Here is a 17,413-nt window from a genome sequence, read left to right as displayed (position 1 = left end):
CTTTGCAATGTAATGTCGCAAAAGCCTTTAGATTAGACTGACCAAATATGATGTTGATATGATTAAAGCTCTAGGAGGAGTTCGTTAAAGTAGCTACAACGTCTGGAAATGGCAAAAACTGCAAAGATTTTGCAGAGAAAATTCAAAATATCTCACTTCCTCTTGGTTTTCAGATTTTGCACCAGGAGACTTTTTTGTAGGTATTAGTCTTTTACATGTGTCTACCGAATTTCATACCTCTACGTGAAACGTAGCGCGAAAGGCGCTTAATTGAAATTATGTAGGTGGCGCTACTGAGCCCTTTTGCCACTCATAATTCTGAAACCCATATCAGACGTAAATTTTCACCATTTCTGACGCGTGTGCAAAGTTTCATGAGTTTTCGACCATGTTTAATGCGATTCATTTTGGAGAAGAAGAATAATTGACTGAGCAATTCCAATAGGCTCCTCACATCATCGGTGCTCGGGCCCTAAATATGCTACTGTATGATTTATACTTTACTTTAAAGTTTTGTTTAAATCTCTATATCTGGTACAGTAAACCAGCTCAACTCATAGTTTGTTTGTTTTTTCTGTAGCACTTTTTGTACGTTGTTTTTACGTCAAAATTACAAACATTTTGTTCAGTCAGTGCATCAGGATGTAGCGGAGCGCGTGTTGTGTTGGGAGGCGGAGCTATCGAACAGCTGGATGTTAGTGTTCAGTCCACACGGCGGGACACGAGACAGCGCTTGTAGTCCGAAAGGAGCGAGGCACCACAATTCTTCTGAAAGAGCACAGAGGAACACAGAGAGCCACGGAGGATTACACAGCCGCAGTCATTTGGACGCTTGAGGAGTAATGATAAACCTGTAGCGGTTACTGGTGAACGTTTCTGAACAGTCTGCGCTCTGTCTGAGGCTTTAACAAAAGGTGGGAGACACGTCTGCTGTCCCCTATCACAGGGGGGAAGGTGAGATACAGTGTCCACTCTCTACACTACACACACGGCTATAATTACACTTAAGTTAAACTGCAACTTCAATCGGCCATTTTGACTTGTTACCAAATGGATATTCTTCTGCATGCTTTTAAAGCGACTCTTACTGTCAAATTTACTAACAAATACACACCAGTTAGGCACTGAGCAGTATTTGCAAGCATTGAAATGTTCTGTAGTTTCTACAGGTACAGAAAAGAGAATAGACAGAATCACAGATATATACTGAGAATGCTTAAACAAATGGAAAAATACAATATGCATATGTAAATAAGTGTATACAAGTAAAAAGATGTGTGAAGAATAATGCAAAATCCCAAACAGGTATGCATTGTGTAATCATATGCAAAATGCCAGTCTGTTCATCATAGGGTTGTTGTTGTCATGGTAAAGATTATTTCTTTTTCGTCACAGATATGATATTTGAGATAACCCTATTTGGGGTCATGCAATAAGTATAGATGCACATTGATGAGCAAAGGGAGACAGGCTGGCGAAGGCGAAAGAAGTGGATTTTTTGAGGGGAGCAGTAGAGGATCGTGTGCCGGAGATGTCTCTGTGGATGATCTTACCCGTCAGCCTCCCAGCTCTGACCATCACTGGAATATGGGTTGTGTAAGTCCAGTTTATTTCATATCAAATGAAATGCTTTGAATAGGTATGGATTAAACCTGTGCAGATGTCATGCATGCTTTGATTTAAGACTAGTTTGATTTTTAACTGGATGCACACACTAATTCAACAGAAGATATAGATGTAATATGTCTGTTTGGTAAATTTTATGGTCTAGAAGAATAATTGATTTAGTTGTATAGTTGTAATTGTATATGTCATAGTAGTGTGATGTAGCCAGTACATGTAGAATATTTTGAAGCAAATACAGTCAAACCAAAATGTATTCAGACACCTTGAACATTTCATTCATTATTACAGATTATTCACTATAGTTAAAAAAAAGATAATAAAATATGACAAGATCTCAGTGCTAAACTGTCAGAAAAAATTATCTTAATTATGTCAGATAACACTTAAGCAAAACATGGTCAGGTCAAGGTGTCTGAATAATTTTTGGTTCCAAATTTTTATCAATTTTACTGGTAGTCAACTGTATGGAGACGGAGACTGAGACTGGAGACTGGAGACTAAATGACCTATAGTGTCCTGCACTCACTAGTAAAAATATATCAAAAATATCAAAAATGTCTGAATATTTTTTGGTTTGACTGTATATATCACAGTTTTAGATTTGGCCTGCATTGAAATGGTTGCCTTCTCTCCTTACCAAGACCCAGCTAACGGGGAACATTCTTAAAACTTTGGCTAACGTTCTGGCAAGGTTCTCTTAAAGTTATGAAAAAAGTAACATTAATAGATCATTTGTTCAATCTGGTCTTTAATAATGTTCTCAAAATATATTTATGCACTGTTCATATATCAACGTTTTTTCCCCCTAAATGTTTTAGTTGGACGTTTCTGTAATGTTTTTTTATATGTTACTACTTGTTTTGGAAGGTTCAAAGAACATTAAAAAGTAACATTCCCATAATGTTTGCAAAATGATAAAATGGAATGTTCCCTTAATGTTTGCATAAACAAGAAAAAACATTTTCATTCAAAAAACTGGATGTTTTGAACATTCAGAGAACATTCAGAAATTGCTTTGTTAACGTAATGAGAAGTCATGTCTCAAAAGTTTTTTAGGACACCTCAATCATGCAGTTTTCAATGTAACATAATTTGTTAGGGAAAGTTCTATTATTTGTGCAAGGATTAAATTACGTGCCAAAAGTTATAGTCATATTCCTGCTCTTTGGGGAGTGGGCTATACCTAAAACTGCAAGCTTGCCCATAACTGACTCGCCTGAACTTGCCAGAAAAAAATGTTGAGGACTTTGAGCTCTTTATTAGTAATGTTGTCATGCTACAGAAATGGAGGCCTTGATGTTCAAGAAGAGTAGCTCTGCATGAACCGGCATGTGATTGATAAGACTTGTAGTTCAAGGTAATATTTAAGGAAATCAGGTTTTTGACTTCATGTGTGATGGAAGGGATTGTGGAATACCTTTTTATAGAGTTTTATTTGCTTGAAGGTGCAGCGTTGTGCTGGCGTCTCATTGCTTGTCCCTACTTCCTTCCTGTGGAATGCTTGCAGGCGCCCTGCTTCTAAAGGGAGTTCAAGATCCCCTTCCTCTCCTGTAGAGCCTTGAGTTTGAAGCGACAGAAGTGGTTACATAAGCCTCTGTGTGTAGAGGAGTGAGTAAAACAGAGGAGGGCAACTTAGAGCAGCATCAGCGACTTCTCATTTACTATGCCAGAGAGAGAGAGAATGTTTGGTTTATTCTTTCCATTACTCCTGTAGTGAAGGTCTGGGAGAAGTTCCCAATACAACATGGACTAAACGTGTCCCGTTCCAGAGACTTTTTCTTCCATTATCTATGCAAGAAAGGGCATGTTTTCATAGCTGAAAATGGAACCTCTAATTATGGCCTATAAAACAAGTGCGTTAATGTTACTAAAAACAACAACAGCTGATAAAGCAAAACTGAAACTAATTGGCATGTTCTCACATTGAATTGTTTCCTAATGTACTTTTTTTTTTTGTTAGTTAAAGGATTATTTCACTTCAGAATGTAAATTTCCTGATAATTTACTCACCCCCGTGTCATCCAAGATGTTCATGTCTTTCTTTCTTCAGTTGAAAAGAAATTAAGGTTTTTGAGGAAAACATTCCAGGATTTTTATCTCTATAGTGTAATCCCAGAAGAGGAATAAGGGTCTTGTCTAGAGAAACAATAGGTCATTTTCTAAAAAAAAATAAAAATGTATATACTTTTTAACCACAAATGCTTGTCTTGCACTGCTCTGCAATCACGTTGGAAAGGTCACGTGTGATATAGGCGAAAGTATCGCGGTAGGGCGAAAAACTCATTTTATTTTCTCCTCCAACTTCAAAATCGTCTGACATTGTTGTTTTAGACACTGGATCGGTACTTCCGCCTACGTCACGCGTGACCTTTCCAACGTGGTAGCAGAGCAGTGCAAGACGAGCATTTGTGGTTAAAAAGTATATACATTTTTTTTTTTTTTTTTCGAAAATGACCAGTTGTTTTGCTAGATAAGACCCTTCTTCCTTGTCTGGGATCATGTAGAGCCCTTTGAAGCTGCACTGAAACTGCAATTCAACCCACAACCCACACTTCCTCAAAAACCTTAATTTCTTTTTGACTGAAGAAAGAAAGACATAAACATCTTGGATGTACAGAGCCCCGCACATGACATGCAAGAAAAAAATTCAATTGTGCGCACGATTTACTATTTCATTCCCTCGATTTACTTATTCGTGCACACGATTTACTAATTCGTTCCCTCGATTTACTAAATCGTGTGCACGATTTAGTTAATCGAGGGAACGAATTAGTAAATCGTGCGCACGATTTAGCCTACTATTTTTTTCCTGCATGTCATGTCCGGGGCTCCGTCAGGAAATTTTAATTCTGAAGTGAATTAATCCTGTAAAAACACTTCGCTGGAGGCAGTTTTTTGAGCAGTATGTAGCCCCCAGTTACACCCCAGTGGAATGGTTGTTTAAATTATTCAGGCTACGTTGTAAAAAAAAAAGTTTCCATTTAGGCAAGTGTAAGTTTCCAAGCCAGTGTTTCCATTTGAACGTTATTTCTATACTCCGAGGCTGTTGTTTATGGTAACGTCGCACAGGCTTGCATAGTCCCACACCGATGTGCTGTTCCCTGCAACGTTGAACGTACTGTTTATGCAAACAACACTGAGAATATTTATTCATAACAAAGGCTTTATATTTTAAAGCTTGTGCCCTTTAACAGCTGAAACTGTCAGTGCTACATCTGTGTCCTCAGTGGTACAATACAAGCATTGTGCCTCTCTGGTTGGAGATGTAGCCTAATTATCCATTCAGATCAGGTCTGGTCTCTGTTTTGATTGAACCTGAAGCTCCTGGGGATTCATTTCTCACACCTGCTGTGGTTGCAAAAGGTGTCTGTGAATGACTGGAGTACATGATGTGGAACAGAGGGGGTATGGACACTGGTGGAGTCTGCCAGCTGTTTAGGGGGTTGTTTGTTAAAAGATGCAAGCGATTAGATTCAAGAAGGTTAATTAAAACAAGTTTCTAACATTATAATGCATTCATCTTTATTAAACAGCCTATATTCAGAGTGCTTATTAAGAATCTAATTAAAATTAAATGATTATATATGTACAATACCATTCAAACTTTTTTTTAAATGTTTTTTTAAAGGAGTTTCTCTGTTCACCAAGACTGCATTTATTTGATTGGAAGTACAGTGAAAACAGTAATATTGTGAAATATTATTACAATTTAAAATATCTGTTTTTATTTTAATATATTTTAAACACACACACACACACACACACATATATATATATATATATATATATATATATATATATATATATATATATATATATATATATATATATATATATATATATATATATATATATATATATATATATATATATATATATATATATATATATATATACACAGCTATGGAATAAATAAAGAGACCACTTAACATTGATTTCTGAACTTGGAGTGGTCTCTTAATTTTTTCCATAGCTCTATATATATATATATATATGTGAATGTATGCTTTTTTTTAAATCAAATATTTAATGTAAAAAATTTCTTAGACGTGCTCTGTTACTATTCCTTTAAAGTTACATTACAAAACCTAATGCAAACAAAAGTATATAAATGCTGACATCCCCTTACACAAATAGTTTTTGTTGGAAAAAATAACTAATTTTTCTATTGAAAGTTTCGAATAATTTTTATACATTCCAGTTTTGACTTGGAAATGAGCAAATACTACAAACTTGAACAATACATCGCATAATCACAAACAATACAAGGTCATAAGCACAATTTCATGAATATTCATGAGTTAAGCCAAGTCTTTAAAAAAAGGGAAATTCTGTAATCATTTAATTAAATTAAAATGAAAGTTCTGTCATCATTTACTCCAAACCTGTATGACTTAATTTCTTTGGAAAAAAATACAAGAAGATATTTTGAGAAAAGTCTCAAGGTAATGATACACAGGGCAACTTTTTGAGAAATGATGCTGGGCAATGTCGCCGAGCGATGATGCTTTGGCACTTTCCCACTGAAAATGGGCAACAAATTTCTAGCTAGATACTTTACATCAAAATTTGTTGCCCATTCTCAATGGGAAAGTGCCCAAGCATCATCGCTCACTGACATTGCCCAGCAACATTTCTCAAAAAGTTGCCCCGTGTATCATCACCTTCAGTCTTTTTAGTCCATACAATGGAATTCAGTGGTCACCGAAACTGTTTGGTTACCAACATTCTTCAGAATATCTTTCCTGTTCCACAGAAGAAAGAAAGTCATGCAAATTTGGAACCACTTGAGAGCGAGTAAATGATGACAGAATGTTCATTTTCGGGTGAACTATCCCTTTAAAAGCTTTGAAGTTTGTTGTGCTCTGCTCAAAATAAAAAATGAAGAAGTAACAAATGTTCAGCCAAAAAATTCAATATTGACTCCTGTCACTAGTTATTTCAGAGAGCAAATCCAAATCTTATGGTGACCAGATGGGCTCTGTTATCAGAGCTGGAGATGAGTTACACTGTAGCCAGACTGTTCTCTAGGACAGGCCTTGTGTGCCTCTCTGGGAAGTTGAGAGTGACCTGGTAACAGTCTACGTGTTTATTCACAACACCAGCTAAGGCAGATGGCAGAATGTTTGTTTACCAAATGTAATTTCTCTCAGCATTGTGCTAAGTGTAGTGCAAAGCTCAGGTGATCTGTCTCGCTGTTGACACACACACAAACACACACACATTTACTAGAGATGATAACAAACTTAATTGCTGCTTAGCCCACTCCTGACCCTGTGTGCTGTCAGATGCAGTTACGTTGGACAAATGCAAATGTGTTTGTGTGTGTATGTCAACAGTGAGATCTGCATGAGAGAAAGATGGACCGGGATGGTATCCATCGGCAGGTGCCGAGTGTGATTACCTTTCACAGAGCGCTTAATAGTCTTTTCTTGTCTCATCGTGCATTTGGAAGAATGGAAGCTTGTTTCCGCCATGGGATAAAAGAATAAAAAAGGTCATTGCAACTTTTTATCTCACAATTCTGACTTTTTTCTCAGAATTGCAAGTTTAAATCTTGCAATTCGAACTTGCCTTTAACAGCTTTATGTCTTTATATTGAGTTTATAACTGACAATTGTTAAAAATGAAGTCAGAATTGCAAGTTTGATTTTTTTTTTTATATATATCACAATATGGATTTCAGAACTTGCAGTTGTGAGTTTATGTCTTATAATTGCGAGAAATAAAGTCAGAATTGCAAGTTTGAATTTTTATCTCACAATTCGGATTTTAGAACTTGCAGTTGTGAGTTTCTGTCTCACAATTGCGAGAAATAAAGTCAGAATTCCGAGTTTATATCACGATTGCGAGAAATAAAGTCATAAACTTATCAGTCATTGTTATAAACTTGCAATTGCGAGTTTAAAAAGAGTCAGAATTGTGAAATTAAAAATTGCAATTACATGATTTATTTTTTATTCGGTGGTGGAAACAAGCTTCCATAGTAAGCAACTTTTGTTTGCTTGGAAATTCTCTTTCATCAGATTCTGTAAAAGTCAGTAGGCACACGTTTGCTTTGACCGTTATCTGATGGTCCTGAGTTCATTGACATCTTATGGGGTCAGTGTGTTGGGATCTGGAGTGTGCTGACCTCGTTGCATCAGTATGAGTAAATGACATATAATGCCGGGGTAAGCTGAAAATGTACAGGTTGTGTTGACTAAATTTCCAGAGCTCTCCGGTTTTTGGTTCTGTGCTAACAGAAAGTCATGTCAAAAGGGCATGCACTTCAGATTTTATCAGTGAATACAGGGTCGTTGCAGTGGTGTAGGAGACCACAGTATATTTTTGATAATCCTTTCTTTCTGGCCATAAGCCTAAAGTAACTTTTATATGTTTCAGCTCTTAAAGCCTTGGGTCCATGCTGCATTTCTTTGCTTATTTTCAGACATCAGTGGTTTACATTGCTCTTGTGTTTGGCTTTGAAATAGAATTTATTTTGACATAATCATGGCTGCATTCAAAGACAGATTCTTTCAAGACATGATGTTTTTATTATGAATTGTTTGTGTCCGTTTTGTTTAAATGGTTTTTCATGAGATGCAACAGTACCGCTTTAGAAAAAGGTTTCATTTGTTAACATTAGTTTGCAAATGCTGTAAAAATATATTGCACATTGTTAATTCATGTTAGTTAATGCATTAAAGGGATAGTTCACCCAAAAATGAAAATTCTGTCATCATTTACTCACCATTAAGTTGTTCCAAACCTGTATGAATTTCTTTCTCTGCTGAACACAAAAGAAGATATTTTGAAGAATGTCAGTAACCAATCATTTGATGGAACCCATTGACTTCCATAGTTTTTTTTCCCCATTCTATGGAAGTCATTGGGGCCCTGGGCCTGTTTGGTTACCCATATTCTTAAAAAAAATTATATATATATATATATATTGTGTTCAGCAGAAGACATAAATTGATACAGGTTTGGAACAACTTGAGGGTGGGTAAATGATGACAGAATTTTAATTTTTGGGTGAACTATCCCTTTAACTAATGTTAACAAATGAGTCTTTATTGTAAAGTTTTACTGATGCAGTAATACAGACTCAAAAATTTACATTTCACAATCTATTTTAAACAAGAGGAGGCAAGTAAAAATGAAATCCACCTTTTAAAACTTTGTTACTAATGTACCATAATTTCTATTTTTCCAGGTATGCCATGGCCTTGTATAACCAGCATGTTTGTCCTGTGGACAACTGGTAAGAAAAAATTTTCAATTTTTTAAAAAAATATTTGTTTGTTTTTTAATTGTAAGATTTCATTATACTATGGTATTGTTAAATTGTTTATTTAATTCAATATGTGTATAGGTATATTTAATGATTAAATATATTAAATATTTTAAAATGTACAATAATATACTTTAATAAATGCATATACGATGTAAAACATAAAAATTAAGAAATCTAAATGTATCAATAAATGTATTTAGTATTTACACATATGTATTATGTTTTTGTTAGAGTAACTGAAATATGCATATTTTCATCTTTTGAAAGAAAAGAGCTCATTTGAGCTCTAAGGATGTTAATTATTTACTGATACTGAACTAACACCTTTTTAAAATGCGCACATCTGAGAGAGACATCATGGCATTGTGTCTAATACACTTCTTCTGCGTCATCTGCTCTAATGAGTAATGTATTTGATATGAGATGATGAACGAGTGTCTAGATCCTTTCTTATTAACTTTATATGACTCAAGGATGTGCCAGCCAAAGAAGAATTGAACCCTGCAGGTTAACTTGTACTTCCTACCATGAGAGCTTTTAGTCAAACATTAGCATATTGAGCGTAGGGGTGTCTAGGTAACTTAAATGTTAGCGCTGCTGTTGGGCTTTGGGAAGGAGTCACACTGTACTTTAATTATTTAAAACAGTAATAATGGCATCTGTGTGTGGGTCCATGAACAGAGGCAGTCGGAGAGGATTACTCATTAATTTGACTTATGAATAAAATATCAGTAATATGACTTATGAATAGTTATGAGTAAAACTGCTACAGAATACCTGTGAAAAATGTGTACTTTATATTTAGGTGTCATGTGAAGAGCATGTTAATAGTAAATGATGGAGGTGAAGCTGAGCAAACAAGATCAAATTTGGTGTGTTTAATGAAATGCGGCCCAAAGGCTGCTTTTACCTTTTTAGGTGCTTTGCATTCCTGGGTAATTTTTACACTCTGGAAACAACAGCGGTCTTTTAGTTTTTTACTTCTGGTGGGAGGAGCATTAGCCCTGTAGCGTGGGATGTGTTTGCTTTAGTAATGAAGTGTAGCCACTTTATGTTTACCTTGAGTTCTGCATGGTGTAGTATGAATCGAAGATATGGCGACTGTCAAAACATGTTTATATTGGAAGTGAGTTGTAACTCTGGTCATATCATACAGTGTACAGTAGGAATGCAGCGCTGTGCAAATTCACAGACAGATGCATCTTTCCTAATACACTCAGTCTGGTATGATTGATTGTTATTTATAGCAAGCGAGCAAGATCTTAAATTACACAGCCACAAACCCACAAAATCATGTATATGATTGTGTATTTATATGTGGGGTCTGTGTATTTGTTTGCTTACAGGATGTATAACCAGTCATGTGAGGTGGATCTGCCAATGCAGAGGGGACCAACATTATGCTGTACTCTGGAAAATGTTCCTCTTATAAGGTCTGTATGAAGTATCAGTAAGAAAATGACTGATTAATAGTCTTCGAAAACTATGACCATGGGTAACAGGGATGTAGCTTTAGCCTTAAATAAGATTTAGTTTTTGAATATAATACAATTGTATTCAATATATTTTCATGCAATAACAGAGTTGCTTGAGCTTTACAACACTACAATTTGTGGAACATTGAGAAAATGGTTATTATGGAGATTATTTACATGGTACGCTGCATGACACTCTGTTAGCTGTAGAAAGGGTCCAAATGATGTAACATCTTCAGGTTCACAATGTGCGCAATATGTGGAACACCGCTAAACATTAAGATTTTGGTAATTACATATTTTTGCTCAAGAACTTAAAGGTTTCTGCAACAAAATCACTAGGGCTGGGACAATAAATCAATTCTCGATTCGCGATACAATGATTCTCGATCTATTCTGATATTTTCCGAATGTATCGCAATTCTCTCTCGAATTTAGCAAATGATTAATCGCGTTTAATCGCATATAAAATAAAAGTTTGAGTTTGCCTAATTTATGTGTGAGTACTGTGTGTAATTATTATGTATGTATATATAAATACAAACACATTCATGTATATATTTGAGAAATATTTACAAGTTTATGTATTTATTTATATTTTTATATAGTTTATATTATATATAAATAAAAATATTTTGTACATAAATAAGATATTTCTCTTCACATTAATTTGTTTGTATTTATATATACATAATAATTACACACAGTACTCACATATATATTAAGCAAACTCAAACTTTTATGTTGTATTCGATTAATTGCGATTAATCGTTTGACAGCCCTACTCAAATTGATTTTGAGCATAGTTTATAACAGCAGATGGCACTTCGTGCTTTAGAAACAGCCGTACTCTGCTTGCTTCCAATTCTTTAGACTTAAAATAATCATTCATAAAGTTTGAAAAGGTTGAAGTGAATTACAAGTTGTTTTGGAGGTCTCCTACTATAGGTTAACATGCATCCAAAAACACTCTCATAATATATATTGCACATCACCTAATTTCTCAAAGAGTCTATTTTTTATAGACTTTCTTTGAGGAACCTATTGAGTAACCTATTGAGTAATCTGAACTATTAACCCTGAGACATTTTTTGATGATCTCGTGATTCAGTTGTTCTAAATCTAAATTTATGCGGGACAGAGGAACTGAGATCTTTTTCTTAAATCTAAACCAATCGTATTTGTTTGGAGAGAGATTCTCTGGAATTGATGAGAACTCTCCCGGCCGTGATTAAAGCATATTCTGAGGCACAGTCTGGAGTTTGTTTGGTTTTTAGGCTGCAGCAAACTAAGCACTAGAGATCTTACTTCTATACTATAGTGATAGTGTTTAGTGGAGGTGACGAGCACTAAAGAGCTTAGTATCAGGTGATAGTGCCCCGAAACAGGCCGAGACGTTGGCCGACTCGAACAGGTATTGAAGTACGCTTAGTAGAGTATAAATTTATAGATTTATAGATTTACCCATTTTAACTAAGTCAGGTGCGTAGGGAAAAATCTACCACAAAAACAAAACCAAAGGTTAACAAATAAAGTATAAAAGAGAGGTAAGCTACACTATACATTTTGCCACTTTCTCCTGCATTGTCATTACCAAGCAACATGGGTAAACAGCTGCTGCTTTGATGTTGAAAACGTACCGTGGTTCAGACCCAAATAATACAGTGTGAATCCAAACACTCCAAAGAGCAGTCGAACTCTAGTTCAGACCAAGCAATCGATCCAAGTGTGAAGGCACCCTAATAGTTCTCAATACCAAAAATAGGAAATTTGTAATTAATGCTTTTTAAAAAAAAAAAAAAAACTCTAAAATGAACTTCAGAGTGCTCCTTATTCCTGTAAAGTGCCCCTGCAGCCTGCCTCCCTACCTGAAGCAGTGGTCTGTGTCAGCACATTCTTCATTCCACAACCCCTTCCTTTCCTCTGCACGCGTCTTTTGTTTTTCTCTCGTGTGTCATTTCTATTTTCCTCCATCTAAAGACTGAGACAGGGTCAGGGAGAAACAGGAATCTAGAAACATTGTTGTGTGTGACCTACGCTGAACCTTACCAAGCAGTTTCTCTCTTGCTGAGAGAAAAACTGCCACTTTTACCTCAAATTACCAAGGTAAAAACAAAACCATATTGACAGAAATGACAAGAACATTGAGATGGTTTAGCTAAAACATGTTGTTCATTTATTTGACTTTTCTAGGCATTTTCTCATCAAAGGGAAATCTGACAATGCATATATTGTGGGTTCTGAAATAAGTTATGGGATCTTTGACCCGAGCTGTTCAATAGACCGTCTGTCTCCAGTGCTTTCAGAGCTGTGTGGTTTATGGAGTATGAGAACTTGAGTTATATGTGAAGTGCCTTGGGTGTGCCCATGATCTGCATTTCCACTATAGTGTGTGTGTGTGTGTGTGTGTGTGTGTGTTTGTGTGTGTGTGGGTTTATTTTGACTGCTACCCACCATAGTCTGCGGTTCCTAGCCCAGAGGTGCTCTGAAGTGGGTGAAAGGTCAAATCCACACACACTCACAAAACCTTGGAACAGCATACTCATGTCTAGCTTATCATTATAGAGCTTAACACCTCAGTGATGTATTTATAGAAAGCATTGCTGTATGTAGTCCAGTCGAGGCTCATTTGGCAGAAAATTGGTTTAGGGTAGCTGGGTTTGCTTCAGGGAATTTTTAGAAATACAGAAAAAAAAATTTTTTATAGTTGGTTTACAGTTTTTATGTCATAATTAACCCACTCTCATGTTGTTCCAAAACAGTGTTACTTACTTTCTTCTATGTAACAAAAGAATATTTTGGAAGCTCTTCAATTCATTGTGACCCTGACTGTTAAGCTCCAAAAATGAATATTGATTATATTTTTATATGTTCCTCACATTGAGAAATCGTGGAATAAAGCGCACAAGTCATGTGTATCACATTTATGTGACTATTATGATGCTTTTTTTGTCATTGTTGAAGCTTTTGAACTGTTTGTTTGGAAAAGACCTGTGTGAAGATTCTTCAATCTACCTACAGAAGAAAGAAAGTCATACAGGTTTAGAAAGACAAGAGGGTGATTACTTGATGACAGAATCACATTTCCTTCCATAGATTGCCTTTGCAACTGACATTTTGATGCTTCAAAAAGTTCATAAAGAGATCGTAAAACTAATCCATATGAATTGAGGGGTTTAGTCCAGATGTCCAAATCTATGTATGTTTGCTGATCAAACCTATGTTTACAAGCCTAATTGAAATCTGTTTATCATAAGTGATTGTGTCCCTTCAGAAAATGTAGACTAAACCCCTTAATTCGTAAGGATTAGTTTTCCGATCTCTTTATGAACTTTTTGAAGCATCAAAGTGTCAAAGGCAGCCTGTGGAAGGAAAACTGACAGGATTCTGTCATCAAAAAGATCTTCATTTTTGTTCTGAAGATGAACGAAAGTCTTATTGGTGTGAAACAACATGAGGGTGAGTAATTAATGACAGAATTTTCATTTTGGGGTGAACTAACCCTTTAAGTTTGTTTACTCCAAACTGTATATTTACAGCTGCAAAATCTTCATACCAAGGTGACATATTATATAAAGCTAAAATGTTCTTCAGTAATGATTACCTGTGTATTTAGGAGGAAGATTTCCTTTCATGGTGAGGCTCTTGCACAGTCTTTCATCGTTGGAGGCCCTATCTTTGCTTATCTTTTGTCATTTCCCATGAAGTGTGACAGCTGTGTGAGAATAGCTGAGGGTCCTCAAGTCCTCTACTAGCTCCATCCCTCTTTTTCCCAATATCTGCCTGTGCACTCCCAAGAGCCAGACAGGCCTATTTTGGTCAACTGCCAATGGGAGATCATCCCTCAGGACTCTTTGCTTTGGAATGTGCATCTATGTATATGTGTTTATTCATGTGGTGATAACCCTGGGCATCTAACCTCTGCTCTGATGTTCTGATCTGCAGTAAATGTGGCACACTTCCTCCAGAGAGCTGCTTCTTCAGTCTCATCTGTAGCACTGGATCCTTTATGGGTGAGTTTACAATGTGCATTCTCCCACTTAGATTACTGTTCAAAAGTTTGGGGTCCATACGATTTTTTTTTTAATGTTTTTAAACATTATCAGTAAAAATAGTCATGTGAAATATATTTTAAATTCAAAATAAGTGTTTTCTATTTTAACATTTTTAAAAATGTAATCGATTCCTGTCATGTGTCCAGTCTTCAGTGTCACATGATCCTTCAGAAATCATTCCTTTGGTGTTTAAGAAACATTTTTTATTATTATCAATGTTGAAAGCAGTTGTGCTGCTTAATATTTTTGTGGAAACAGTGGTGCATTTTTTCCGAATTATTTGATGAATAGAAAATTAATAAGAACAGCATTTGTTTGTATCTTTGTAACATTGTAAATAGGGGTGCATCGATATCGCGATGTGCGCATCCACGATAGTCACATCGCAGGAAGTGTGATGTCTAGCATAGGGATCATTGATCCGTACGGACCAGACACCACTGTTCAAAATGCACATGATTCTCTGATTAATTGCAAAGTTTAACCATCATGGAGCGAAAGTAATAAGGTCCTGTCAGTTGTTTTCTGTGCGCACACATAGAGTCGCGCAGGCACACGTGAACACCAAATTCCATTCACTTCAGCATCTGTTTTTGCTCGAACTGACACATACATGCAAAATTATGTCAAAATGTCCATCTCTGCTAGTATCCTTGTGAACACAGTCAAAGACTATAGATATAGAATGACGGTTCACACCTATTAGTTATGAATGGGAGAAACTGTAACGCGCAATGTGGCGTAATACTTCCCGCCTTCTAAGTAAAAGAGCCAATCGCTGATTGATAAAGTCATTGCATCACTGCAGCTGCCGTTAGAAGCTCCATTTCCCATAGAAACCTGAGACTCACGCTTAGGACTCGTCTAGCCTGAAATATAAGCTTTTTTAATACTATTTGAGCATAAGAAACAACATTTATGGGACAGTTCATGTCAGATTTTGTTGCTGATCTGAAATATGTTATTTAATTGTGAGTTCACCAAGCAGTTTTGGACTTGGTCGATGCCCGAAATAGCTGCTTTGAGGCTTTGTAAATATGGCCGCAGAGTGAACAGACTTTCCTTGAAAGGGACTTTGACACAGTTGCTTATGGCTTAGGTACCCTATGCTTAGGTAACGCAAACAAATTAAACGGATGTGTATCATTATATTGTTGGTCTTAAAGTGACAGCAGGCTAATATTCTTGCTGCTTTCTCTGTCATGAATGCTATCAAACAACAAAATACAAAGAAAATCACTTTTGCAGCTTGTAATTATGTTCAATTTATACAGTGAAGACTATGCAGTGTTATGTTACATTTTGATTATTCATTTTCTGTACCTGAATACTTATCTGAAAAATATAAAGCACTGCTTATTTCATTTAAATCACCCCAATCATTCTAGAATTATTAATTATTTTCCAAATAGAGCTATTCAAATAATCTGGTGAATTTATTTCATATCACTATATATATATATAGCAGTAAAATAGTCAGTTTTTTTCCAATATCATGCCTGTTGTAAATGTCTTTTCTATCAATTTGAGTATTCTTGCTGAATAAAAGCATTACTGACCTCAAACATTTGAACATTAATGTACATTCTATTAATTTTAATTTATGTTTGCATTTAATTTCAAATAATGGCTGTGAAAAATTCTTGGCTTCAAAAAATGTTTAAAGTTTTAAACACTCACCTATCTAACAGAAAGCGCCACCCTAAAATGGTGACTGATTGGGATGCTCAAACATAGAGAGGAGTCTTTTACATTTTTCAGGAAAATAAACCTATAGATTGGTTACTTATAGTTTTCTCTGCATAGGATAGGAGAAAAGTTTAAATTTGCAAATTGCACACTTCACCTTTAAGCATCAACTTCCTTTCCTCCTCCTATTTACAGCATTCCTGAACTTCATTTTGATTTTGTAATTTCAGATCAATCTGTAGTTCACTCCCCAGTAAATGATTCCCATCTGTAGCACAATGATTCACTGTCTGGGTAGCAATCAGTTCAGGAAACCACAGTCTTAGTGTTCTTGCCTATGTGTAATATCACTGCCACTGGTTGACGAACTATTCAAGGCCAACTATCTTTAATATTACGGATGTTTGTTCACTGATGTGTTCTCAGATATTTAGGGGAAGACATTATCGTCTAAAAGCTGACAATACACACTGCTCATTCTCTAAACTTGCCCGGAAAAGCTTTGAGTGTCACTTTGATATTTCACATCTCAAAAAAGCTGGGTGGATATGTGCGTTCAAGCGTTTATAAAACTGAATGGTCGATGCTGTCACTGCACATTACCAAACGTTGTCATCAGACGCCAAGCGAGTTGCTGAGGATGAATCATCTTCAGAAATGATCTGAATTGATTTTGAATCACATCACAGCAAAAACAATGACCAGAGGGCTATTTCATTGCAGATAAACAGGAGCAGAATTCCCCCTACAATACAAATGTTAATAGCTACCATTTTGATATTTAAGCTATATCAAATTACAAAACATCTGGTGAGTCATATCCATAAGTCTTGCTTGTGGCGCTGTATTCTGTGTGACCAATTCTTGCAGTTACTGTCGGTTACAGCCGAGTGCAAACTATACAGCAGGTCTGTGAAAAGAGGGAATGATTGGTTCAGCCTGACCTCTGACCTGAGTGTCTGGGCCTGGTGGCGGTGTCCATGCTGAGAGCTAAAGGGCTGTATTGTTGTGTTCAATCCTCCACCCTGTGTAACTATAAGTGAAAGTGTTCTCCTGCTGGGAGACTCGGTCTCTCCCTGTTTGCACAAGGAAATTATCGTTGTTCATCCAACAATACAAGAAAGTTGCGTTTTGAATTCTTTTTTTGAAAGTGCGTCTTGTATAACACGCCTAACAAACAAAAAGTTCTCGTATGCTACGTGATTTATTGCATCACCGTTCCACGACAATAGAATCTTAATGCAGTTGTTTACACTAAAAAAGTTTATAAAACGCAATGCACACCCGCC

At 35.9% G+C, this 17,413-nt stretch overlaps 1 protein-coding gene across 1 annotated transcript in view; it reads left to right on the top strand.

Annotated features, from left to right (window-relative positions):
* Positions 1-719: 719 nt before the first annotated feature.
* Positions 720-17,413, top strand: part of zgc:154058 (Transmembrane protein 150A-like) — a 39,331-nt gene continuing 22,637 nt past the window's right edge. Inside the window, exons 1-5 of the mRNA XM_067385833.1 lie at positions 720-954; positions 1,396-1,596; positions 8,825-8,872; positions 10,252-10,338; positions 14,326-14,393. Coding sequence (XP_067241934.1) covers positions 1,532-1,596; positions 8,825-8,872; positions 10,252-10,338; positions 14,326-14,393 — 268 coding nt within the window. The 5' untranslated portion in view covers positions 720-954; positions 1,396-1,531. The remainder of the gene's footprint in view (positions 955-1,395; positions 1,597-8,824; positions 8,873-10,251; positions 10,339-14,325; positions 14,394-17,413) is intronic.

Source organism: Chanodichthys erythropterus, chromosome 5, assembly GCF_024489055.1.
Source record: "Chanodichthys erythropterus isolate Z2021 chromosome 5, ASM2448905v1, whole genome shotgun sequence".
NCBI lineage: Eukaryota > Metazoa > Chordata > Actinopteri > Cypriniformes > Xenocyprididae > Chanodichthys > Chanodichthys erythropterus.
The sequence above is the reverse complement of the archived record's forward strand: the minus strand, read 5'-3'. Positions and strand labels throughout refer to the sequence as shown.